Genomic DNA, 26,058 nt, shown 5'->3' with positions numbered 1-26,058 from the left:
ACCAGCACTTACAGCGGCCATTTCCTCCGGTTTTGATCCTGTTGTAGGAGTAAAAAAGGCAGGTATCTGAGGCTGGGAAGGTTCCAGTACAGGGGAAGATATAATCATCTCCCTGACTTTAGCCTTCTGTTTTGTATGAGGCATCTTTTTTATTTGAAATAAAATAAATAGAAATAGCCACCGGAATTGCTCTTTTCAACCCCGTGCCTCAAGCCAATATAAACACTACCTTCGTGAGTGGAGGCCTCAGGTAGAGAGTAGAAATGTATTAATATATTGAGTACTCACTTTTCCGTAATTCAAGTCCTTTCCTCCTTGCTTCAAATTTAAAGAAATTAAAGTTCCAACAGTTAAAGTTCCAACAAAGCCATGCACGGCTTCGGTGACACGCCGCAAGGGGTCCGGTCTTTATGCTCCTTGAAAATCCCGCCCTGATGACGTCGGCAATCGTAGAAGTCCACTGAGTAGGCACGTTATGGGCCAGGAAAGTCTCCTTACCCACTATCACAAGCTGAAACAAGGTAATATTTCTTTTCAAGCGGTGCTTCCTCTCTCCGCCACCTCTTTGAAGCACCACAAGGGTTCCGGTCTTTATGCTCCTTGAAAGTCCCGCCCAATGATGTCAGTAACCGTGGAAGTCCACTGAGTAGGCACGTTATGGGCCAGGAAAGTCTCCTTACCCGCTATCGCAAGCTGAAACGAGGTAATATTTCTTTTCAAGTGGTGCTTCCTCTCTCCTCCACTTCCTTTCACTGAATTTCTGTCCTACATATACATTGCAGAGGAATGAGTCTTAAGCTACTGGGAGTGGTCCTCTTTCCTGTCGTTCATTTTGTGTGTTTCTTTGATTCCAAATTTTGAGGAGGTAATTCGGTATATGAGGACTTCTTTGAAATGCTGAAAATGTATTGTTATTTGGGGTGCTATAGCTTTTTTGTAGTGTTTTGTCAGGGGACTAATAGATTTTCAGGCTGCACCACCTCTAAGAAGTGGTGGTGATGTCTCAGAAGAATTCACTGTGCTCTGCCTACCATCTGCGATAGGTGGACAAAACCCACTTATATGGGGGGGGCTCTAGATTAGTGTAGCAGGACTCATGGAAAGAAAATTACAAGTACAAATTTCTCCATACAAAGAACAGATTAATTAGAGGCATAAAACAGCAAGATTCTTCTCCTCCATCCCCAAAAGCAGGTATAGAAATTAAATGCAATTTGTAATTAAAAGCTTTTACATTGATTAAATCACTTCCGCAAACTTTTTTTTTTTTTTTTTTTTTTTAACAGTTTATTCTTTCCTTATGGTTGTAGTAGGGGGGAAAAAAGGCAAAACGTTAAGATTGGCCCCTGTGCACTACAAACACTTGTACTGTAAACAAGCTTAATCTAAGGCAGACTGTCACACAAAAATTCTTTAAATAAATCTATCAAAGCTTAAAAAAAAAAAAAAAAAAAAAAAAAAAAAGGTGCTTGGTATTAAGACAGATCCTTCTTTTCAAAAACATTTCTCCATTATGCTGGACTCTGACAGTGTTCTTTTTACCCAACGTGCTGAAAAAGTAGTGAACAGCAATCATGTTCATAATAGCGTTAGCACTATGTGAATATGACAGCCAGTCTTCAAACATCATATAGGAATCAGTTTGGTTTTCCGCAGAGGGAGGCAGGAGATCACATATCCTATGACATTCGTACACTTTCTCCTTTTGTAACTCTTGCTGAGCCATGTACATTAGTGCTTTCGTTAATGTGTGGAGGTTTCATTTACCAGATGAAGAGTAGCAACACTTCAAATATTCTAAAATTTGTATTATTGATTTTAAAGACAACTTTTAGCTTTTACAAGTTTTTAAACAGCTGAACAGTAGTATTTTTCAAAAGTACATCTATTCATCTTTTCTGAGTTGTGCCCTTTGATAACCAGTTTGGATAAAAAAGCCAAAAGCTGTCAGATGAGTATCTTTTCAGTTGTAAGTCCAATGGTAGAGGATTAAAAGTGAAATTTACGTAGTATATTTAAAACTTTGTTTTATGCCAAAATACTAAACTATTTGCATACCACTTATAAGAATCATAACAAAATGGAGAAATTCTGTTATTCAGAATTATTAAAAAGGAGACCTATTGTCAACACTGATTCTAGTCCTGTGTGGTAGGAGAGTAAATATATATACTATTTTCAAAATAATATGCAACACTAATACATACTGCAAATAATAGGGAGAGTCAGTTTCTGAGTGATGAAATCCTGGCATATCACTTCAGACAAAGCCCAGTAAAATAAGTGTTTCTAAATAGCTTTTCTACTTGTGTATGTTTGTTGCATATTTTCAATTCAAACATGAGTCAGAATGAAAAGTAAAATGCTATTTCAACAGGTTTTTACCAATAAATAAAATGGCCACCTCCTTGATAGCTGGTTTGCATGCTAAAATATTGGAAGTAAACTATTTTTACTCTGATTGCACATTTATGTTCTGATATCCTTCTGCAAGACTAGAGTCTGAGCTGATACAAATTCCTTAAAGTCTACAGTCCAAACTAAACAGTCATCAGGAGACACAGTTCCTGCAGATTCACTAGTGAAAATGGAATACATTTTTGTCACTATCTTGAATGTCTAGAATGCTAGAACATGCTTTAGATCTTCTGTATCATCACTTGGAATTTGCCTATAAAAGAAGAAGAGATTGGGGGGTTACTTAGAAGAAAATTCAATATGAACTTTAGCAGCATATGATTTTGTTCACAGTGGTAATAGGAAGCAGAGAAACCTTGTTTAGCTGTATATCAACACTATCCATTCTCTACTGTTCACATGTTTCAATAAGGGTTAACTAAAATGTCATTACAGCCTTCACTGTATGCAAGCAGCTGGTATACGACGACTCAAAGACCACTTACTGCAACCTAAGCTCTTTAGGAAAGGGACCCTGGAACAAAGTACCGGTATATATCTTCTAAAACACCAGAAAAATAACAGCCAGCCATCATAAATATTATAACAGGGATTGATACAGATGAGGAGTGGGAGATTCCAGAGCAATTTAAAAAAAAATTTGAGAGGAAGCTCAATAAGGGGACCAATAAAGATAAGAGGGAGTATCCTAGTGGTTAGAGAAGTGGGCTGTGAACCAGGAGACCAGGATTCGAGTCCTGCTGTCGCTCCTTGTGACCTTGGGCAAGTCACTTTACCCTCCATTGCCTCAGGTACAAAAGCTTAGATTGTAAGCCCTCTGGGGATAGGGAAATACTACAGTACCTGAATGTAATCCACTTTGAAGCGCTGAAAAGTGGAATATAAATCTAAATAAATAAAAAAGAAAACAAAAAAAACTAGGCTAGAATGTTCCTTATAATGAATTCAGATAAATCTTTCAACCCTCTTTAAAAGTAAACCCTCAAAATATCTACCTTAAAAGGGACTTTGAAACCTGAAACCACAGTTAAAGATAGTTGGGTAGTAAAAGTGAATCTGATCGAAAGGAAAGATGTGAAGGGTGTACTCAGTATCTCGCATGCTCTCCATCTTTTTTCAAGTAATGAAAAGTGTAGTAGTGCATACAAAGGAGCTAGGGATAAGGATATAACTTTAGTCAACATATTCATACTAGATTCAAAGAAAGTAGGTGTGGAAGTACAATGATTTGCAGAGCTCCTAGTAAGGCTGGGCTTCTTTAACATATTGACAAATTCAGCCAAATGGCACTTCCCACTCAAGAGACAGGAACTGCTATATCTAGGAGTTAGCCTAACACTCAAATCATACTGAAGTTGTAGAGCATAGATCCCCTCCACTTCCCATTAACTGTAAGAATGAAATGCTATAAAACCTAAAGACAGGAATTAAGGATGCACTTACATGCAGGCATTGTGGAAACTTCAGCTGTCACAATACTCTTTATTCCCAAATTTGATAAGCTACCTCTGATTAATCCACAGGTGAACGCCAAGTACTAAACAAAAATATTTTTGTTCAAATTAGCTGGTTCATAGCAAAAGGAAAAGTAGTATACAATTTTAAATACTAAAAATAATGTAAAAAATGAAAATATTAATAGAATGTAAAATATTACCTGAGAATCCCCACCTCAATCAGAAATGGAGAATTTGCTTCTGGCAGATATCTGATGCACTGTAACACAGCAAGATTGGAAAGGCGCACTCCATAGAACGTGCATCTCCAAAAGTGCTCTTTACACTGAGTGTGTGTGTCTGCTGCATCTGTGTCCGAATACTGGGAGTATTTATGTGACAAGTCACTAGGTTATACTTCCCCTTTACCAGCAGAGCATAAACTCTCCTTGCAATCCAAAGGAGACTGAGGAGTTCTTAATGGCCCCCTGCAATGCACTATGAGTCACCTGCCCCAAAAGAGAAATGTCCAATGCAGACACTTTTGCAATTAGACACCACAAGTAAACATATAAATTTGAGAAAAAATTACTTAGCGAGCTCTGGATCAGCTCATAGCCAGTCTTTATGAAAAATTATATAAATTTGCCACATAATTGCTGCATAATTTTGAAAAGTCTGCTGCAGGAAACCAGGAGGCTCTTACTAGATGTAAGTAGTGACAGAAGTTTCATCAGTTTCAAACTATTGCCTTATGAAAGATCTCAATACTACTCAAAAGATAGCAAATTCAGCTCAATAGGAATGCCATTATTCAACCATGATTTAATAACCACACAACAAATTAAATTTCAAATTGACATCATATCATCTCAAACAGCCATCAAAAAATATGCTTTATGAAAAGTCAAACAAGAAGCTACATTACTCATAGCACTTCTCAAATTATAATATATCTGATTACTTTTATACTTCAGGAATTACCTTAGGTGCATGCTCCAAATACTGCTTTCCTGCAGACATCTGAGTTAGCAAACGGAATTTGTTGTCCTGAAGTACATAAATGCCCTACCAAGAAAATAAAAATGACAGCATATTTACAGAGAAAAGGGACCAGGTATTTGGACTCAAATATATAGAGTGCTAAATTTGCATCTTTACATTGGCCATGAAAAAAACATGCTTATACTTACAAAAGAAAAAAACAAAAAAACAAAGCTAACAATGAAAACAAAATGTCTACTGTTTTGTCGTCTTGTAATAGTTAATTTACAATAAAACTTCATAACCAGCTCCTAATATTTGCCCTGATAATTATGCAATTTCCATCACATAAAAAAAGGTGGAATTAGGTTCTTATCTGCTAATTTCCTTTCCTCAAGTCCTGACAGACCAGTCCAGACAAATGGGATTGGTCTCCACCACCAGCAGATGGAAGCAGAGGGTAAGCTCTTTTGACATCTCTCCCTATATAGCCTGGTATAGCAGGAAAGGCATCAATAGTCTCTTGCCCAAGCTAATGAGGGAGCATGTTCTGAAACAAATAGAAAACATTAAGCAAAAAATTCTAATTTCAATTAATAAAGGAAAAAAGTAAGGTATTGAGCATTACCTCTGCCCTTCTCTCCCTGGGCTGCATTTCCCTCCTGGGAAAAGGCACTTTTTGCTACTGCTTAACTCATTTACTACCTGACTACTTGTTCAATTATTTCATACCCTCTCTCTTATTTTTTCATATATCCACCAATTTCTCCTCGGGTTGGGCTCTGGACTGGTCAGTCAGGACTGAAAATTGCCAGGTAAAATCCTAATTCCACCTTCGCCATAGTTCTGCCAAACCAGTCCAGACAAGTGGGATGTACCTAAGCAGTGCCTATCCCAGGTGGGAGTAACCTAGAGCTGTTTCCAGGACTCCCGTGGTAAAGGCTGTGATTGTGATAAATTAAAAGAGAACCTTGCAAGACTGGATGATTGGGCATCAAATGGCAGATGAAATTTAATGTGGACAAGATCAAGGTGATGCATATAGGGGAAAAATAACCCTTGCTGAAGTTACATGATGTTAGGTTCCATATTAGGAGCTACCACTCAGGAAAATAATCTAGGCATCATAGTGGATAATACATTGAAATCATTGGCTTAGTGTACTGCAACATTCAAAAAAGCAAACAAAGTGTTAGCAATTATTAGGAAGGGAATGGTGAATAAAATAGACAATGTCATAATGCCTCTGTATCGCTCCAGAGTGAGACCACACTTTGAGTACTGTGTACAATTCTGGTTGCTACATCTCAAAAGAGATATAGTTGCACTGGACAAGGTACAGAGAAGGGCGACCAAAATAATAAAGGGGAACAGCTCCCCTATAAGGAAAGGCTCCAGAGGTTAGGATACTAATGTAGCATTAGAGTTAAGGCATCCCAAAAGAGAGGTTCCAATAAGAAAAGTAGTCCAAATGCCTATAATTAAAAACTCACCTGAGCTAAAAGATTCCAATTTATCCCTGTCAACTGAAAAGCAGAATGTAAATACAAACAAAAAACACACTTTGAAATGTTTGTAAGCTAATGCCAGAAGTCTAAGAAGTAAGATGGGATAATTTGAATGTATAGCAGTGAATAACAGACTTAATTGGCATCTCAGAGACATGGTGGGAAGAGGGTAACCAATGGGATAGTGCTATACCAGGGTACAAATGATATCGCAATGACAGAGGTTCATCTTGGTGGCGGGGGTGGCACTTTATGTCCGGGATGGCATAGAGTCCAACATGAGACTAAATGCACAATCGAATCTTTACAGATAGAAATCCCTTGTGTGCTGGGGAAGAGAATAGTGATAGGAGTATACTAACATCCACCTGGCCAAAATGGTGAGTTGGACAGTGAAATGCTAAGAGAAATTAGGGAAGCTAACCAAATTGGTAGTGCAGTAATAATAGGAGATTTCAATTACCCCAATATTGACTGGGTAAGTGAAACATCAGGGCATGCTAGAGAGAGAACGTTCCTGGATGGAATAAATGACAGTTTCATGGAGCAATTGGTTCAGGAACCAACGAGAAAGGGAGCAATTTTAGATCCAATTCTCAGTGGAGCACAGGATTTGGTGAGAGGTAACAGTGGTGGGGCCGCTTGGCAATAGTGATCATAATATGATCAAATTTAAAATTAATGACTGGGAGGGGGACAGTAAGTAAATCCACAGCTCTAGCACTAAACTTTCAAAAGGGAAACTTTGATAAAGATGAAAAAAATAGAAAAAAAAAATGAAAGGTGCAGCTACAAAGGTAAAAAGCGTACAATTGACAGACTCTTTTAAAAAATACCATCCTAGAAGCATAGTCCAGTACCTGAATGTAATCCGCTTTGATGTACACTTTGAAATGCCAAAAAGCGGAATATAAAAATCTAAATAAATAAATTCCATGCATTAAGAAATGTGGAAGGCAAAACAATTACCGGCATAGTTAAAAGGTGAGGAGAAAGAGGCTATTTTAGCCAAAAGATCTTAATTCAAAAATTGGAAGAAGGATCCATCAGAAGAAAATAGGATAAAGCATAAGCATTGGCAAATTAAATGTAAGACATTGAACAGGCTAAGAGAGAATTTGAAAAGAAGCTGGTCGTAGAGGCAAAAACTATTCTGAGCACAATCTTATTGGCACTGTGAAAGTTGCCTGAACGGTGTCAGTATTACTAATCTTGAGAAGTAAATTTTCTTCTTTGAAATAAAGGCACAGGTAGTTGCCTGTAGACGCCAAAGATGCCAGAAACGCAGACGTTGGCAATGTTTCGCGGAATGCTGCTTTAGGGCAATATCGCGTCTAGATGAGAAATGATTGCTTTCATGTCAGGCCGACGCCATTCAGGTAACTTTCACAGTGCCGATAAGATTGTGTTCAGAATTGTTTTACCGGCAGCTTTTTTAAGCGCCGAGATAGTGACTAGAACTGTTTCACTATCAGGCAATCATAATGTATTAGAGACTACAAGAATGGTCGGCAGACACAGAATGGTACCGGCTGAGTTTAATTGTTGAAAAGCTGGCTCAGCTCAATTGCCGGTTTAGAATTTTGTGAAATCACTCCATCAAGATATCAGAATTTTTGGAGCAAGTTAAAAAACACAAAAACATGTGTGACATTTTTAAAGAAAATTCAAAAATCAAAAAATAGATTTTCAATAAGACAATCACTAGAGGTTTTTAGACCCATGATTGCACCGACTGGTTTATATTCTGAAAGGTTTATTCAGAAAAGTACCAGTGCTGAGGTCTTTTCCTCTATAAATAAAAATATATTTTCATGCAGTCACTATAAAAACATTATTATACACCAGCCATAAAGAATAAAATCACAAAACATTTAGACAGACATGGTTTAATGGGACACAGTCAACATGGATTTACACAATGGAAGTCTTGCCTCACAGATCTACCTTTTTTTTTTTTTTTTTTTTTTTTTGAAAGAGTGAATAAACATGTGGATAAAGGTGAGCCAGTAGATGTAGTGTATTTGGATTTTCAGAAGGCGTTTGACAAAGTCCTTCATGAGAGGCTTCTAAGAAAACTAAAAAAGTCATGGGATAGGAGGCAATGTCAATTCACCACCAAACAGCACACGACTGATCAACTGAGTGACTGTGATTGACAAAGTTGAAAAAAACAACTGTGGAGGTGATATTGTGGCACAACTGAATTGCCAAGAGCAATATTGGATTCATACATTGCAAACTGTGCAACCCCAAAGTTTAAATGAACAACTTGATTAGTGGTCTTTAGTTTAAGAAGCAAGTGGATTGGTCCGTTCATAGTCACATGGTAGTATTTTTAAATACGAACGGTGAGGTAAGATGCCGGTCCGCCATTTTTAAAAGGATTCTGTTTGGTAACTGCTAAAGGAAGGACATTACATGATTACATTGTGGAGGATGTTGCAGCCCCTGAGAAAGGACGTTGTCCAAAACGTGGCCTTCTTGGGATGATTAAGCAGCTAAGTACAATATAGATGTGAACTATTTTTGGGACAATTAAGCAGCTAAGTGCAATACAGTTGTGAACTATTTTCAGATGAAAAAGTTCTCATTTATAGAGTTATTCAACACGATGGTATGTGAATACAGCAGCACTTTGTAGTTTGAATTTCTGGCAGCAACAGTCTTTTTAGACATATTTAAGTGAACAATTTAAAAACATTTTTTGGTGGCACTGCCTATAATAGGGTGGTTGGTGGTGTTTTTATGATTATACCAAACAATACTATTTGGTAACCGGATATATATTATAATTATAGATAGAGAGAGAGAGAAAGAAGATTCAGTCCATCACTTTATAGTTCTAAGTAGGTTTGGTTTATGTTGTATATCTGATTGACCTACTGAGTGGGAGTTTTTTCATATTTTGGCTCTCAATATAGTTTCATCCCATTAGGCAAGACTTTGATTCACTAAATCCCAATGTGTGTTTTGAACAGGATGTCTGGATTTGACTGTGCATTCTGAGAGAGATCCTGAATTCAAGCAAGAGACTTGTAAAGCACTGCAGATGTTTAATCTACAGTGATATTACTGTAATACAGAATTCAGCTATTTTATATACTCAGTAACTACAGTATTGAGCTCACTGATTTATTAGAAAAATAGCCTCTCTCCTTAACCATTTTGAGACCCACCCCCAGACCAAGATTCAGTAGAGTCAGATACCATTCACAGTACTATCCCAAAGCTCATACCTGCAGTTAGAGTGGGAGTAATGTAACATGAATAAGCTTAAAGATAAGCTTTGAGTTATTACAAGAGACTTTCGAAATCAGAACCACAAATACATTTTCTTCTACCTCTGAAGCAAGTTCTACCTCTACCAGCATCATTAATAAGAGATAAAAGTTCAGATGTGATATGCATAATAAGTAGGTTATATAATTTTATTTTGGAATATAAGGTATATAAAAACCCAAAGTTTTATAATTGCTTCATTTTGTAGAACTTGCATGTTAAATCTTCTATTAATATTCATTGTAGTACCTGGTGATTAGTCCTCAGGTTATCGATTTGCTTTTTAAACACAGTGGTCCAAAAATCTTTGCAGATGAACTTCATTATATCTAATTCATCCTTAAACCTGGCAGTGTCCTTCGTAAATCTACATGGAACATTAAATATTTATAAATTTGCATACATTTATATACAGCTAGATGTGCACACAAACATTGCATAACGTTATGTTTTACTAATTGTTCTGTTTTAATCAATTATGTATGTTAAAATTGTAATCCGCACTAAACACAGAAGCTGCAAACTATAAGAACTTTTAATTAATAAATAAGGAACTGATTCTCAGAACAAGGGGTATAACAGTCACAAACCACAATCAAAATGTTTATTTGATAAAGAACATTTCTCAAGCAACATAAGCTGAAGCATTCTACTTACCTTTCTATTAATCCTTGCCCAACTCTAAACCCCATATTTTCCAGTTTGGTGATGCATCTTCCATTTTCCTACAAAATAAAAAGCAATCTAATCACGAGTCATTAATTACAGTCTAGCAACAGTTAGGTTTAGAAAGTATAGGTCAGATCGATTCTGTAAGTAGGATCTATGAGGAAGATATAAGGCAAATATCCATGCCAGAATGGTGAGAAACTCCAGAGCATAGCCGTCTCTTATCACCTCCAGAACCCACTGGTCTAATGTGATCTTGATCCAACTCTGATAAAAAAAAAAAAGAGAGAGGCAGGCAACCCCCTATCTCCTGTTCCTGGTGGTGGGTTGGCACACCCTCATTGAAGGAGTCAACAGGCACCGCCACTCTAGACTACGCCCCATCTGGGCTACCTGGGAAAAAGAACTGAGACCTACCCAAAGGTCAAGCCCTCTGAGAAGCCGCTCCACTGTAGGGTTGAAAATGTTTGAAACCCCTAGCATGAACTCTTGTGCCGAACAAGCAAGACGCCTGCTTTTTATCTTCTGGTAACAGAGGAACCTGGGACTCACCCCACTTATTGGCCATTTTTTTCCAACTCACTCCCAAACAAGAGTGATCCTTTAAAAGGCAATTTTGTAAAATTAGACTTTGAAATTATATCAGCCGACCAACTCCTCAGCAATAGCTGACGCCTGGCAACTGTCACTGAAGCCACCCCTCTGGCAGAAGTGCAAACCAGGTCGCAGCCCGCAACCACCAAAAAGGCGGCTGCCGGTTCCATCACTGCCCTGGAATTCAAACCAGATTCATCAATTTCCTGAGAGAGAAGCAAGCAAGTGCGAGCCACCATGGAGCAGCAAGAGGCTATCTGGAAATTCATTGTCATCGCCTAAAGGCCTGCTTAAGGTTAGCACATCCTTCAATGCTGCATCCCTAGCATTTTCAGTGTCTGGGAGATCAGAGCCAGCAATATTGTTCTATAAGGCTCCAATCCCAGAAGAATTTACCAATCCTCCTGGGAGTAAGCATTGCCTTTATCATCCGTGCCAACTGGGTCCTTATCAGTGTGACCCGCAGCAGGTCTAGATGTACTCTGATGCTTACCTGCGGCACCAGGCATACAGGGATCAGCAGTCTGTGATTCTGAACTCTTAGATTTGGTTGGCTCTGCGACTGTGCCTGAAGAAAAGACTATAGCCCTTGAAAAAAAATCTACTCAAGAAAGGACAGAAGGATCCATACCAAAACCAGGGGGCATCAGTCCTGTGCCCTCTGAGTTGCCATCCTCTGCTGACAAACTAGTTAGGGGAGCCCCAAAACCAGGCAAAACCTCTGACAGGTCCCCCCTCCTGTCCCATTACCGCATCATGCTGGGAAGGGCCGGGCTCAGCAAAATCACCTGGAGACAACTTTCCCTGAGCTTCCAAGCAGTGTTGACAAGTTAGAGGGTCACCAGGCTGAGATGCCTGAATATAGTAAGCAGCATGAAGGGTAAAGTGCTTAGGCTTCTTTGCTACTGGTGCCATGGATAAATACCCACTAGCAGCATGCTCCCAAAGATGTCTGACAATCGTGAGCCCAACTGCACACTACGGAAGTCCAGAATTTAGGCACTCAATATGTGGTCCAGGTAAGTACCCACCTGAGTGCCCACCCAGGCACACAAGCTTGAACCAATGTCAGAGATATTTTGCGGCAGACTTGCACGTAGAAAAGCTCGCGAACACCACCGCAGCCTTCCATGCGGCATCTGAGCAAAGCCTGAGTGAGGCCTAGCCAAAAGGCTGCTCAGCCCACCAAGCTGCCACAACTCCCCAAGCTCCCCCAGAGGCAGGAACAGACATTGAATCGGCACACCAAGGCTCAGAGACCAGAAGGAGAATGGAATCCCTAAAATTCTCTCCCCTCCCCCCCTTTTTTTTTTTTTTTTTTAAATATTTACTCTTTACCTGAGCTCAGCCCGTTCCATCCGAGCATAGAGACCATCTCCGGCTGCGAGGGGAGAAGGCAAAGGCCTTTACTGCCACACTCTGCTTCCTACACCCGCTAGCTTCTCAGTTGTTTCTCTCTCTACAGCAAAGTCCATGCTGGAAAACCAGCTACTGGACCGAGGCACTCTACTGAGGGAGGGATCCACAGATATCACCTCAGAAAAACTCGACTGAGGGAGGGACCATAAGGTACTACCACAGGAGAGTGGGGCAAATTAATTTCCTTCTTTTCTGCTTCTAAATTTTTTTTTAAGCAATCCCCAGAAGGGAGATGCACGTCCACCATCTGCTGGAGACAGAGAATACTGGTGGTCTGATGTCAGTGAAGGAGTCAATATATATACCATGACGTCGGCTTTGTTCCATCTCCATCTGCTGGTATAGGTGCATAACCCACTGGTTGTGGATTTACCTGTCTGAATGCTAAGAAATAGCAATTTATGGACTTCTCCTCCAGGAACTTGTCCACAACTTTTTTTAAATCCAGCTAAGCAAACTGCCTTAACCACATTCTCTGGCAACAAATTCCAGAGCTTAAATGTGAGTTGAGTGAAATAATTTTCTCCAATTTGTTTTAAATGTGCTACTTGCAAACTTCATGGACTGTCCCCTAGTCCTATTATCTGAAAGATTAAACGGATTCACTTTTATCCATCTAGTCCTCTATCATATCTCCCTCTCAGCCATCTCTTCTCCAAGCTGAACAGCCCTAACCTCTTTAGCCTTTCAATCCCCTTTATCATTTTGATCGTCCTTCTCTGTACCTTCTTCCATGCATCTATATCTTTTTTGAGATGCAGTGATCAGAATTGAACACAGTATTCAAAGTGCAGTCTCACCATAGATTGATAGTCACATTATGACATTCTGCATTTTATTCACCATTCTCTTCCTAATAATTCTTAAAATTCTGTTTGCTTTTTTGACTGCCACAGCAATACTGAGCCAATTTCAATGTATCCGCTTAGCTTAATTATTCTGTTACAGGCGGTATAAAATAACCTGAAAATAAATAAATACAAATTGTCTACTATGATGCCTAGATCTTTTTCCTGGGTGTATAAAGGTGAGCCAGTTGATATCATGTATCTGGACTTTCAGAAAACATTTGACCAAGTACCTCATGAGACTCTTGAGGAAATTAAAAAGTCATGGGATAGGAAGCAATGTTCTGTTGTGATTTAAGAAATGGTTAAGAGACAGAAAACAGAGCAGGGCTAAATGGTCAATTGTATCATTTGAGAAAGGTGAATAGTAGAGTGCCCAAGGGATCTGTACTAGGACTGCTGCTTTTTAACATTTTCATAAATAACCAAGATATGAGAATGACAAGTAAGGTGATCAAATTTGCTGATGATACTAAATTATTCAACGCTGTTAAATCACAAGATGGTTGTGAGAAATTACACTGGATATCCAAATGGTAGATGACATTTATTGTGGACGAGTGCAACCGAAATGCACTTTTGGGGATCACCACCCAGGTAAAAGATCTAGGCATCATTGTGGATAATATGTTGAAATCCTCTGCTCAGTGTGTGGTGGCAGCCAAGAAAGCAAATAGATTGCTAGGAATTATTAGGAAAGGAATGGAGAATAAAATTGAGAATATTATAATGCCTCTGTATTGCTCCATGGTACGACTATATCTTGAGTATTGTGTGGAGTTCTGGTCACCTCATTTTAAAAAAAGACAGCAGAATTAGAAAAGGTACAGAGAAGGATGACCAAAATGATAAAGGGGATGGAATGATTCCCCTATGAGGAAAGGCTAAAGAGGTTAGGGTTCTTCAGTTTGGAGAACAGACGGCTGAGGGGAGATATGATAGAGGTTTATAAAATAATGAGCGGAGTGGAACGGTAAATGAAAATCAGTTGTTTACTCTTTCAAAAAGTACAAAAACTAAGGGACATTCAATGAAGTTACTAGGTGATACATTTAAGATAAACAGGAGAAAATATTTTACTCAGCGCATAATTAAACTCAAATTTGTTTCCTAAAGGTGTGATAAAAGCTGGGTTTAAAAAAGTCCATTAGCAAACTTCAGGTAGACTTGTAGAAATACACTGCTTATCCCTGGGATAAGCAGCATGGAATCTATCGACTTTTGGGATCCTGCCAGGTACTTGTGACCTAGATTGGCCACTACTGGAAATAGGATTCTAGGTTTGAAGGACCTTTGGTCTGACCCAGAAGTGATAACTTTTCATACATGATGAAGGGCATCTCACAGATATCTACAGTAACCTGCATCTATTTTACTATGAAACTTAAGGCTATTGTGGAAGCAGCATATTTAACCTTAGAAAGGGTAACAGCTGCTTGATTTCAGTGGATCCTGGCTGGCAATCTAAAAGCATTGTAAAATCCAAGCATCGGAGCTTACTCTTTTCCTCTGCCCTGCTAGTATTGTGGTAGTGGTTTTCTGAAACTTGGGCAGAAAGAATTCAGTATTATGAACCGAAGCATTTTTAGGACTAGGTAAAATTAAATCCAAGCTAATGGTCATAAGTTACCACCATATAAACACTCAACTTCTACTGTAGAGAAAAAAATGCTCACAACAGAATTCGTGTAAGATAATGGTCTTAACATTTATAATTTTAATGCATAGCTCAATCATACATTTTGTACATTTTCATATCAACCTAATAAATGAAGGTTGACCGACGTGCCGCAAATGCGCAGTAGAGAGCAGCTCTACCGCGCATGTGCGGGCGAGCACGTCGGTCTCAGCCAGAGTCAGAAAAAAAAAACCAACATGGCGGCGTCGAGTGGCAGCGGCGGCAGAAAAAAAAAAACCAACATGGCGGCGTCGAGTGGCAGCGGCAGCCAGTAGCGAGGGAGGGAGGAGTGTACATAATTTCTGTACTCAGGGCCAGGGCAACAAGAACACTTCGACTCAGCAAGAGGTTTAAAATTTAGTTTATTTGGCTTTTTTAAAGAAGAGTCAAAGACAAGTGTTCCTGGGAGATGCTATATGCCCTCTATCTGTAATAACTAGCATCTCAATGAATATATGACATGCCCTGACTTATATAATCAAAATACAGCACTACCGAAGTTTCCAGAATGAATGACGTGACTGCCCAAAGACTTATTTACAAAGATACATTATGCTGTTGTCATGACAATCTAGCATGTATAGGAAATGCTTGTGAGGACATCCTCCATTCATTTGTAAAAATCATATTCTTTACTTGCCTTCCCTGAAACCACCCTCCCACCATTAAAAATTTCCTTTATCAATCTGGCTTTGATGCACTTTGTTCCTCCTGGTATCCTGTTGTTCTTCTTTGTTGTGTAAACAGATAGCAAGTCTGTGGTTTGAATAGGAGATAGGCCTGAATTCCGTTTGTTAGCACCAGGATTTAATTAAAACTGTAACCTCAAAGGATCTTCTTTTCACCTGGTTTCTGTCCGTTGAGATATACATTTGTAAGACAAAAGCTTACATCCTGGTTTCATGCGAACCCAGCTTCATTGTATTATGAAGTAAATGTTGCCATTGAATATGTTGGTGCCAGTAGGTCTACCTCAGGGACATTCTGCAAGTCATGCTCAGAAAGGCACTCAGAGTTCATTCACCTCTGACAGGCCACAGTACAGCAGAGGCGTCTGGGTATTTTTCCTTCCTAATATTGTGTATCTGATCAATCATATTCTTCAGGAGAGAGAGAGAGGGAGGGAGGAGAGAGAGAGAGAGGGAGGGACGGACTGAGTGAGAGGGAGGGAGTGACTGAGTGAGAGGGAGGGAGTGACTGAGTGAGAGGGAGGGAGGGGGAGGGACTGAGTGAGAGGGAGGGAGGTAGGGGGTGGGGAAGAGTGAGGGGAGAGGGAGAATGAGGGAGAGGTGAGAGACAGGGATGTGAGTAAGTGGAAGGGGAGAGGGAGAATGAGGGAGAGGTGAGAGACAGGGATGTGAGTAAGTGGAAGGGTAAGAAGTTGTGGAGCAGAGAAAAAGGGAGTGGAGGAGGGCTGAGGGGGAGGGGATGGGATTGAGAGAGGGTGGGGAGTGACTGAGGGAAGGGGAGAGAGGTGGGAGTGACTGAGGGAAGGGGAGGGAGGTGAGAGTGAGGGGAAGGAGGCAGTGGGAGACAGAGGGTGAGTAAGACTGAGTGGAGGGAAGGGGAGGAGTGAACGAGGGGAAGGGGGAGAGGGAGAAAAAGTGTAGAAGGGTGCTGTGTTAGAAAATGGACTGAAAAAAAATGTAATGTAGCCCGTTTTAACGGGCTTAACGGCTTGTTTACAACATAAAACACATAAGATTAATTACTGCCTTATGGCTTGCACTCCTCAGACTAGGATGACACGAAATTTTAGTGAAATACTCAAGCTGCAAGTAAAATTCTTGACTGCTTCTTTTAATATTTTTCCTAGAAAAAACACATTTTACTAGTATCTACACAATATTTATTTTATTTAGGCATTTTATATACCATCGTTCCAATAGAAGATCACAACGGTTTACAACATTTAAAACATGTTAATCAGCGGTGGCAGCCTAGCAACGCTCCAATCACCTGCCTGTATTCGGGGCTTGGCCTCACTATCTTCCTGCCCTGCCTCTCCCATAGTTGTACTTCATTTGTTGCTACTTCCTGTTGTCCTCCTGGGAGTTGCAGAGGAAGAGGAGTAGTTGGAGAAATAACACTAAGATATGTATTACAAACTGGGAGAGTATGAGGGGAGGGGTTCGGGGATGCTCATTACCATGAGGGTTTTGATTCTTCTATGGCAGGTGTGGTATATGGGGCGGTGGGGGGAGAAATATCACTATCGTTACAGAAATAAGGCTAGGAGAAAAGTAAACCAAGTAATGTAGAATACAGTTAACAATTCAAGTCATCTATAAAAAGCAATGGATAAGAGTGGTCCTCTGCCTCAGAGTTTATGGTGTCAATGGATCATCATGACCAGAAGATGTTAGAATATGGTGTGTTTCGTAAAGTTTTTTGGGGCAGGAGATGATTCCCTGGGCCAATTGGGAGTGACAGGATGCACAATGGATACCACAGAATGAGCTGCAATGGTTATGGTGGCATGGAAAATTAATTTGTTTCAACTAAGCAAGATCCCGCAGAATCAACTTTTCAAAGACTTATAAACAGATCTTGTGGATCTGGAGGATTCCACTTCAAATGTCTTTGGAAAAGTGATCTGTTTGATGATGCAAGCTGAGAAATAAAGGATTTTGCAAGTTTCAACCAACTATAAAATTTGAATAGTTCAATATGCATTCTAAAGGCGTCATATTTACATTTGGAATGAGACAGACCATAATTTAGTAAAATTATAATCTACAGTAAGCGTTTAGAAGATAAATTAAATACAATAGTAAGCTCTTTATTCATTGATTGTCGCAGTATCGTCTTGGATGTGACAATTCTTGAAATTCTTGTAAACCCTGTTGCCACATTTTCCTGCTTCCTCAATTTTGAGAACATAAAAAACAAAGAATGTTTTCCTCTCTCTCTCTTGGAAACCCTCCATAATAGGGAGGTGGTTTACTGACTGTGAAATTGATTAGACTAGGTTAAGAATCTCGGGAGGACAGGCCCTATTTTCCTAAAAATTAGTTTTCTTTCCTTCTCTTGATGCCACATACTAAGAGGAAGGGTTGATTAAGGGGTGAAATGCCAAATTCACCTGCAATCAACCCTAGTCAGCCACAAATCCCAGGATTCTTTCCAATTGCTGGAACTTTGGTACCGGAGAGCACAGTCGGTGAGGGGATGGTAGAGGAGTGCATTCCATCCCCTCTGACTCTTGAAGTCACCCTTAGCCCTGGTTCTCCAAATAAGCCCACATACCCTGGGAAAATTGAAACATCTACATCTACACCTATATTGCTGGAGGCAGGTGTGGATCTGCCAAAAGAGCAGTTTTCAAGCCTCAATGTGACAACTCAACGAGATACAAAAGAACATAATGGATTACAGCAATCTGAAGAACTGAGTGTAGGTGGAAGGACTTCTACACCATTGGTGCAAAAAGTACCCATTCCTGCGGTACTTCGAGCTACGGTGGTGTCCGGGGTATCTGGTGGGGTTAAGGAGGAATAACAGCTCAAAGCTCTAGTTGCATGTGAACTTATTACTAAACCTGAAAATATTACCCTGGAGAGTATCTGGTCAACATTAAAATTAATTGAGAACTCAATTAAAATTCTTTCGCAAGTAACATGGATACAAAAAAATCAATTAATTTCTAGTTTTAATATGAAAACGGATGAACTAGATAAAAGGATATTTTCCATTGAAAAAAACGCAAGTAAAATTAATTGATTCAGAAAGAATTGCCTCAAAAAGACTTGAGGCAGTTGAAAACTCTTTAAGAGCCCATAATTTAAGGATACTTAAATTTTCCTATTATTAAACTTATTTCCCCTTTGAATTTAAGACATATCTTCAACAAGTTTTGAAAATTCCTGAATCTGCCCTACCGGTAATAGTTAAAGCTTTTTACTTGCATCAGACAGACAGAGGAGCAAAATATACCTTTATCCTTAAATTTAACAAATCTTATTGAGACATCTCAGGATGTAGACATTGACCAGAGAAAACCGTTACTTATTTCTTTTGCCTTTTTATTAGAAAGGAATAATGTTCTGCGACTATTCTTTAGACATAGACAAGAAAAATTTTATGGTCATCCTATCTGGGTCTTTCCGGATGTAGTCAAAGCCACACAACTTCGTCAAAAAGAATTTCTTGCAATGAGATCAGACACAATAAAGTTGGGGGCCCGATTCACCCTGAAATACCCATGTAAGGCATGTATTACTTATAAGAATAATAACTACATTTTTTCTGAACCCGTTCAATTAAAAGAGTTTTTGACATCTCATCTCCCTTTAACAGCTACATCAGGAGTAAAAAAAAAAAAAAAAAAAAAAGTATGTTCCTAGCACTAATCAGCACAGTTAGATTATAGCACTTCATGTTAAAGTGAATTTTATGCTTCAGTAGCCATTCCTTACCCATCTCCTTATTATCTTATATTTTTTTATGTCTTAATGTGATAAATATTGTATTCAAATATATCTTGTAATTCCGCATCATATTGTTTCTGTTTAAGACATTTAAATTTTCGGTACAAGAGTTGTATTTCTTGGGTAATTGTTTCAAGAAAAATTGAAAATAAAGAATTAAAAAAAACAAAACAAAACAAAGAATGTCCCTTGAAGAACTACTATATTCAATATTATTACTGTTAAAAGGAGGATCAACAGCAGTCGATGAAAATGATAGAAAAAAAAAAAAAAAAAAAGAGTAATTCCCTTGTTTTGATCTTCTTCCTCCTCTGATTATTCACTTGAGAAGGAGAATTATGATTTACCCAAAGGTTTCTTTCTATTCTTTACCATCCATGGATAAACATATTCCGTGGTGTAATCCGCTTGATCTGTATCTTCCGCGTCACGCTAACCTTTCCCAATCAGAATGGTTAGCAATTCAAAATCTAATGAAAGAGTCCACAATAATAATTAAACCTGCAAATAAAGGCAGCTCAGTAATGATCCAAGACAAGTCTCAATACCTGACTGAAGCATACCGCCAGTTAGGAGATACTTTCTAACATTTATCATCTTGTGACCCCACTGAGGGCCTTAAGAAAATTATATGGGAATTAGTACAAGAAGCTCTGTGAGTTAAACTTATTGATAAGAAACTTGCAGACTTCCTGTATGAATCATATCCAGTAATTCCCGCTTTATATATGGTACCCAAAATTCATAAATTTGAGATTTCACCCCCGGGTCGCCCTATTGTATCTAGTCTTGGGTCCCTGATTGAGCCGATCTCAAAATATATAGATAGCTTTTTACAACCGGCAGTATCGAGAATTGATTCCTATATAAAAGATATTGTCAATTGTATAAATCAACTGTCCATTGTTGATGGAGTGCAATCTGATTGATGGTTAGTTACTGCACATATAGTGGAGCTATACACAAGTGTTCCACAAGATGATGCAGAGGTGATTATTAGAGAGGTACTTGAGCAATCTGATATATCTACCCAAAAATTTGACTTTTTTGTATAATTAGCTAGCACAGCACTTAAGAAAAGCTTTTTTCTATTTGAATATTTAGAAGACATTTTTAAGTGCATAAAAAAACCAAAAAATAGAAAAATGTAAAAATCCATTGATTCAATTGGTGCATTCATTGGGTTATAGCCTTAAAAAAAAAAAAAAAAAAGTGGTCAGAATCCCAGCATTTATAGCACCAGACACACTATCTTAGCATTTCAAAAATATTTTCTCCTCATTTTTGTCTTTTGAAGAGTACTAAAGAGGGTTCTTTAGGCTTTTTTGTTTGGTGGCATAATTAGTTGAATCCATTGTCCCTTCCAACTGCACAATTTCCTATGCCACTGGCTGCTATACAACCTCAAAGCATAACAGATTTATCCCCATGCTTATCCATAGGCAAGAAGTTATTTTTTTCAAATGCTTCACCCTTTTTTGCTGCAAATGTATCATACGTCTCTGGCCAAACAGTTAAATCTTAGCTTCATCAGTCCAAAGTACTTTGTTCCAAAAAGATTCAGGCTTATTCAGGTTTTGTTTTCCTTACTTTAGATCAGGGGTCAGGAACCTATGGCTCGCGAGCCAGATGTGGCTCTTTTGATGGCTGTATCTGGCTCGCAGACGAATCTTTAATAAAAAAAAGTAAAAATCTAACAAAACCCCCCACCCTCCTGACGCCCCCCAAGACCTCCAAAATTAATTTACTACAAACCCCCACCCTCCTGACCCCCCCCCCAAAGACCTGCCAAAAGTCCCTGGTGGTCCAGTGGGGGTCCAGGAGCAATCTCCTGGACTTGGGCTGTCGGCGTCGATGGCCCTTTGCCCTCACTATGTCACTGGGGTCGACCAATAGCGGCAGTAGCCCCTGTGACATAGTAAGGGCAAAGGGCCGTCGGCTGTGGGGGGTTGTAGTAAATTAATTTTGGAGGTCTTGGGGGCGTCAGGAGGGTGGGGGTTTTTGTTAGATTTTTACTTTTTTATTAAAGATTTGTCTGCGAGCCCTGGACCCCCGCTGGACCACCAGGGACTTTTGGCAGGTCTTGGGGGGGTCAGGAGGGTGGGGGGGTTGTAGTTAGTATGGCTCTCACGGAATTACATTTTAAAATATGTGGCATTCATGGCTCTCTCAGCCAAAAAGGTTCCCGACCCCTGCTTTAGATGACTACTTTTGTGATGAGGCCATAAAAAAGGTTTCCTTCTAATAAATCTCCCATGCAGATTATTGTTGTACTGAAGGCGTGGAGACAGTTACTCCAGCGGCAGCTAAACCTTTCAGCAGGTCATTGACAGTGATCTGTGGGTTCTGTTTTACAGATCTGATCAGTTTTATCACAGATTTCTCAGTCTCAGATCTTGCCCTCACATCAAGAGTATCATGTAACGTCCATTTCCTAACAGTGTGTGGCAGTTGAAATTGCTAACTAGAAGCTTTAGAAAGTATTTCAGAGCTTTTTCCTGCATTGTAAGAGTAAAGTAACTTCATTTTAAAATGCTCAGAGAGCTTAGAGAAGCCATGTTTGTTCAAAATAGACAAAACAACAGAGCCAGAGTATTTGTTAAACTGTGAAATTATTTTCACTTGGTTAATTGAAAACCTAATGAGTCAATCACCATTATGGGCCTTATTAACTTTTTTTTTAAGTAGTAATGAATCAACTGAAAGGATGTCTAAACATTGAAAATATAAAAAAGTAGATATGGTATATTCAAATCTGTTAAAATCAAATAATTTTTACTGTACTGTGACTAAAGTTTTGCACACAACTGTATATATTTAAGACTGTGAGCAAGGGGATCAGCACCAGGTAAGAAGATGTGTGGGCATGGCAAAGGAGGGCTTAGCATACCACAGGCCGATGCAATATCAGGCGCTCAGGTCGGCAAGCCACATAACACATGCTTGGACACGCATTTTGGATGCACTAGACTTACACCTGATACAACACGGGGATTAGCGGGTCCAAAACGCACATCCAATCGAGTGCAAAGCTAATAGCGCTCATCGCATGCAATTTTCATGTAAAGGAGGCTATTAGCTATTACCCTGCAACGCCAAAAATTGCCACACAGCCAGGGTGCCCATTTTAATGCAGCAAATTTAATGCATGCCCAGGAGCAGATGTTAAAGCATGCCGCACTCAAGGGCTCACGAAAAAAAAAAAAAAGTTCCTGTGATTCCTCCTATTAGTTTTGTTCAATACTAAATAGGAGGAACCACAGAAAGCAGAATCATGGCACATTCAAGGGCTTAACACAAAAAAATCCTGCTTTTTCCTCCTATTAGTATCGTCGCAATACAGTAGGAGGAACCACAGAAAGCAGAATCCCCAAGTTCTGGCCTGATTGAAAGAGTGAATAAATATAAAGTGTCAGGCACTTAATATTATTTCACTCCTTCACTTACTGTTGATTGGTCCATTCTCTGTCACATGTCAGTGAAAGGACCAATCCTCTTTCAGAAGGCTGTCCTGAAAGGGGATTGGTCCTTTTCACTGACAAGTGTCAGTGGAAAAGACCAATTGGAAACAAGGAATTCTGGTCAGGCTGTTGTAGACCCACAGCCACTCTCCTGGGTGCCTGATGCAGAGAGCTAAAGACGCACAAATTATTCTTTCCACGTCCCTTTTAGCGTGGCAGCTCATTTGCTTATTGCATCGAGCGCCTAGGAGAGGTGGATGTGCACATGTTCAAGAAACATGCTCCCAGTTTGGAAACATGTTTTTTACGCAATGATATTGCAGGGGCCTACAGGTGTGTGAATAAGAGCAAGCAAGGGAATTGGGGCCAGCTGGGGAGGATGAGTGAAAGAAGGAATCATCCCTTCTTCTCTCCCCTCTGCCTTTGTCCTGGATGCTGCTCCATCCCTTCCTGCCCCAGATTTTCTCTCTCCAGGGCTTGATATTCAAAGAAATCCAGCTAAGTCGGTTAGCTGGATAAAATGTATCCAGCCAACTTACAATAAGCCAATAAGTTTTTACCCAACCGGATAAGTAGTTACCTAGCTAAGAACTGACCACTGAATGGCGCTGGATCTTCAGCAGTCACCACTTAAGTGGCACTGAATATCAGCCTCCCGATTATCTCCTCCCCAAGATATCCTCTTATTCCCCATGTCAATCCTTATTATTCCTTTCCTGATCATTATGATCCATCTTCCCCCACTAAAAAAAGTCAAAAAAAGAATGTTACCCTGACATATAAGAAAGATTGAAAAATTACTTTATTTTTACACAAGAGCATGAAATGTGCATTCAACATGTAAATATATACAATCATCCTGCAAAAAAATAAAAAACTGTTACAGCATTTACGAACTCTTGCTGCTAAATTTAACCCACACCCCTAATTGCTGCAAGAGACCTGGGGCTGGTAGTATAAACAACAAGAAAAAAAGATAGGATGCCTTTCACTAGGAGTACAAGAAACATGTTCGTTTTTAGAAATAAAACATTCCAAATAACCTACATTTTTAAGTCAATATATCAAAAGCATGAGATCATAAAGAACAACTTCTGGAAGTCCATTACGTTCAGCCTCTGTTTTTAGAAGTCAGAAACACCCCCACGCAGGAGTTATCTACAGTCTCGAACCTCCCACATCACGGGTCTCGGTGCACCTCAACTTCCCACCATGCTGCTATACCAAACAATAATAACAGGAGGCCGGAAGGAGCCAGTAACCGTCTCGCCTCCTGGCTCTGCCGGCGCGCTACTCACCACATCCCCCTGCTCGACGGACTTGTACACGCAGGCCACCAACTCGCTATGCAACAGCAGGAATAACGCCTCGTCGGCCATTTCTTGCTTATTCATAACAGCTCCTCACACTGCATGGAACACCTGGTAAGAAATCCACAATCACAACAAAACCGTCCAGCCACAGCCCACGGCTACCTGCTCCACTGAAAGGGTTACTACGGCTGCCGCAATAGCGTCACTTCCGCTTAGAGCCCAGCGTTCCGGCGCGGTTAAGAGGAAGGGGCGGGGCGCTCAAAGTAAAGTAGTTTGGAGAGTGATAAAGTTTATTTAGGACTGCAGTAGTGTGCATGTATAACACAGTGGGGGGCACAAGAACACTTCTGGTAGCTAACTGTATAAGCTGTGACGTGTGCTGTTATGTAATCTATTTCAAAGAGATTTTGGCCACTCAAAGGCCAGGATTAAGGCATAGGCAACTGCCTGGAGCTCCCGAATTTTAAAGGCAGCGAAGTTGCTTACTTGTAATAGGTGTTCTCCGTAGACAGCAATACAAAACAGCCACGCAAGTGGGTGATATCATCCGACGGCGCCGTCGCGGAGTAAATCCATGCCTCTTCCAGTTCCGAAAGTACTAGAAGACTTCCTTCATGTATACTACTAGTTCTTGTACTACTGCTATCCCATGAGCATTCTTCAGACCTAGTTTCAACTTTTGGGAGGAGGGTGGGATTGTGTGGCAATTTGTATTGCTGTCCACAGAGATCCCAATTACAGGTAAACAATTTCACTTTTTCTGTGGACAAGTGTAAAAAAAGCCACTCAGGTGGGGACTCCCAAATTCGTTGGAGTGCATTCTGTAAGATTGTGTAGAAAGTCAATCATAATGCACTTATTTTGAGAAGTTGCAGTTATTGTTTCTTTCTTTCATGGTATATACAACTCATTTGAAGTGAAGAATGTCAGATTTCTATCCTTCCTGATGCAGCCTTTATGGTGGAACACTGGTTCCTTGTCGGGGACTACCTTCACTGTATCATTTGGATATTTTTACGATATTGGAGTTTTCTCGAATAAAGAAGCAAACTATTATTAACTTATAAGACTATCACTTTTTCTGCGCTCCTTTCTTGCTGGGATATACATTTACCTAACAGCTGCTAATCTGGCCACTTATGCAGGTAGTAATGTTTTGTAAAGATGTTTTTGCTTAACCATTTGACTGTCCTACAAATTTCGTGAGAGGAGACACCATTTAAGAGTGCAACGCTGGTAATTGATGAGCTGCAAAGAATGTGCTAAAGAAATAGACGCTGTCTTGTAACAGAAAGAAATGCACTTCAGAACCCAATATGATAGTGTGTTCTTACTGGAAGACCTTTTTTGTTAGAATCATAAGACACAAAAATAGTTGTGATGACTTCCCTATGTTTTGTTTGACTGAGGTAAAAAAGAAGCACTTTTCTGCAGTCCAAAGTATGAAGAGCTTGGTCTTGCACAGAAGAGTGTGGTTTTGGAAACAACACTGGCAATTCTATAGTTTGATTTAAATGGAAATAGGACATCACTTTTGGAAAGAATTTTGGATTGATATGTAAAAGCACCTTCATAGGAAAGAACTGAGTAAACAGGGCATTTTTCCACTAGCACTTGCAATTCACTTATTCTTGCTGAAGTGATTGCCAAGAGAAAAAGGATTTTAGATTTGCTTTTTTTTTATGGGTTCAAATGGTTTCGTTAATTGTTGTAAAACTATGTTGAGGTCCCATTGTGGAACTGGGCATCTTATAGGGTGTTTTAAGTAAAATAAGTCTTTGATGAATCTAGCCACGATTTCATGATGTGAAACGGGCTGGTTTGCCACATGGCAGTGATAGGCTGCTGTGGCGCTCGAGTCCTGTTTTGGAAAGGTGAAGCAGGTACCAAAGTATTTGCTCCACATTAAAACAGAAGGGATCTATTGCCTTAGAATGACACCAGATGGAGAATCGTGTCTGTTTACTATTATAAGATTTTCTTGTGCTTGTTCTTCTTGCCGCCAATAGCATATCCCT

General features: G+C 39.6%; 1 protein-coding gene across 1 annotated transcript; it reads right to left on the bottom strand.

Annotated features, from left to right (window-relative positions):
• Positions 1-1,238: 1,238 nt before the first annotated feature.
• Positions 1,239-24,263, bottom strand: TRAPPC6B (trafficking protein particle complex 6B). The gene is made up of 6 exons (XM_029598496.1): positions 24,026-24,263; positions 10,286-10,353; positions 9,878-9,995; positions 4,839-4,922; positions 3,862-3,955; positions 1,239-2,671 (listed from the first exon to the last, which is right to left on the bottom strand). Exons 1-6 carry the CDS (start codon positions 24,119-24,121, stop codon positions 2,640-2,642), a joined length of 492 nt encoding a protein of 163 aa, XP_029454356.1. The 5' UTR covers positions 24,122-24,263; the 3' UTR covers positions 1,239-2,639.
• Positions 24,264-26,058: the final 1,795 nt, after the last annotated feature.

Source organism: Rhinatrema bivittatum, chromosome 4 (assembly GCF_901001135.1).
Source record: "Rhinatrema bivittatum chromosome 4, aRhiBiv1.1, whole genome shotgun sequence".
NCBI classification, from domain to species: Eukaryota; Metazoa; Chordata; class Amphibia; order Gymnophiona; family Rhinatrematidae; genus Rhinatrema; species Rhinatrema bivittatum.
This window is presented reverse-complemented; position numbering and strand designations above follow the sequence as displayed.

Coding starts and splice junctions, on each gene's coding strand:
- TRAPPC6B (XM_029598496.1), bottom strand. CDS start 24,121: ATGAATAAGCAAGAAATGGCCGACGAGGCGTTATTCCTGCTGTTGCAT. Junction 9,996..10,285: donor GGGCAAGGATTAATAGAAAG/GTAAGTAGAATG, acceptor TGTTCCATGTAG/ATTTACGAAGGACACTGCCA. Junction 3,956..4,838: donor ATTTGGAGCATGCACCTAAG/GTAATTCCTGAA, acceptor ATTTTTGTTTAG/TACTTGGCGTTCACCTGTGG.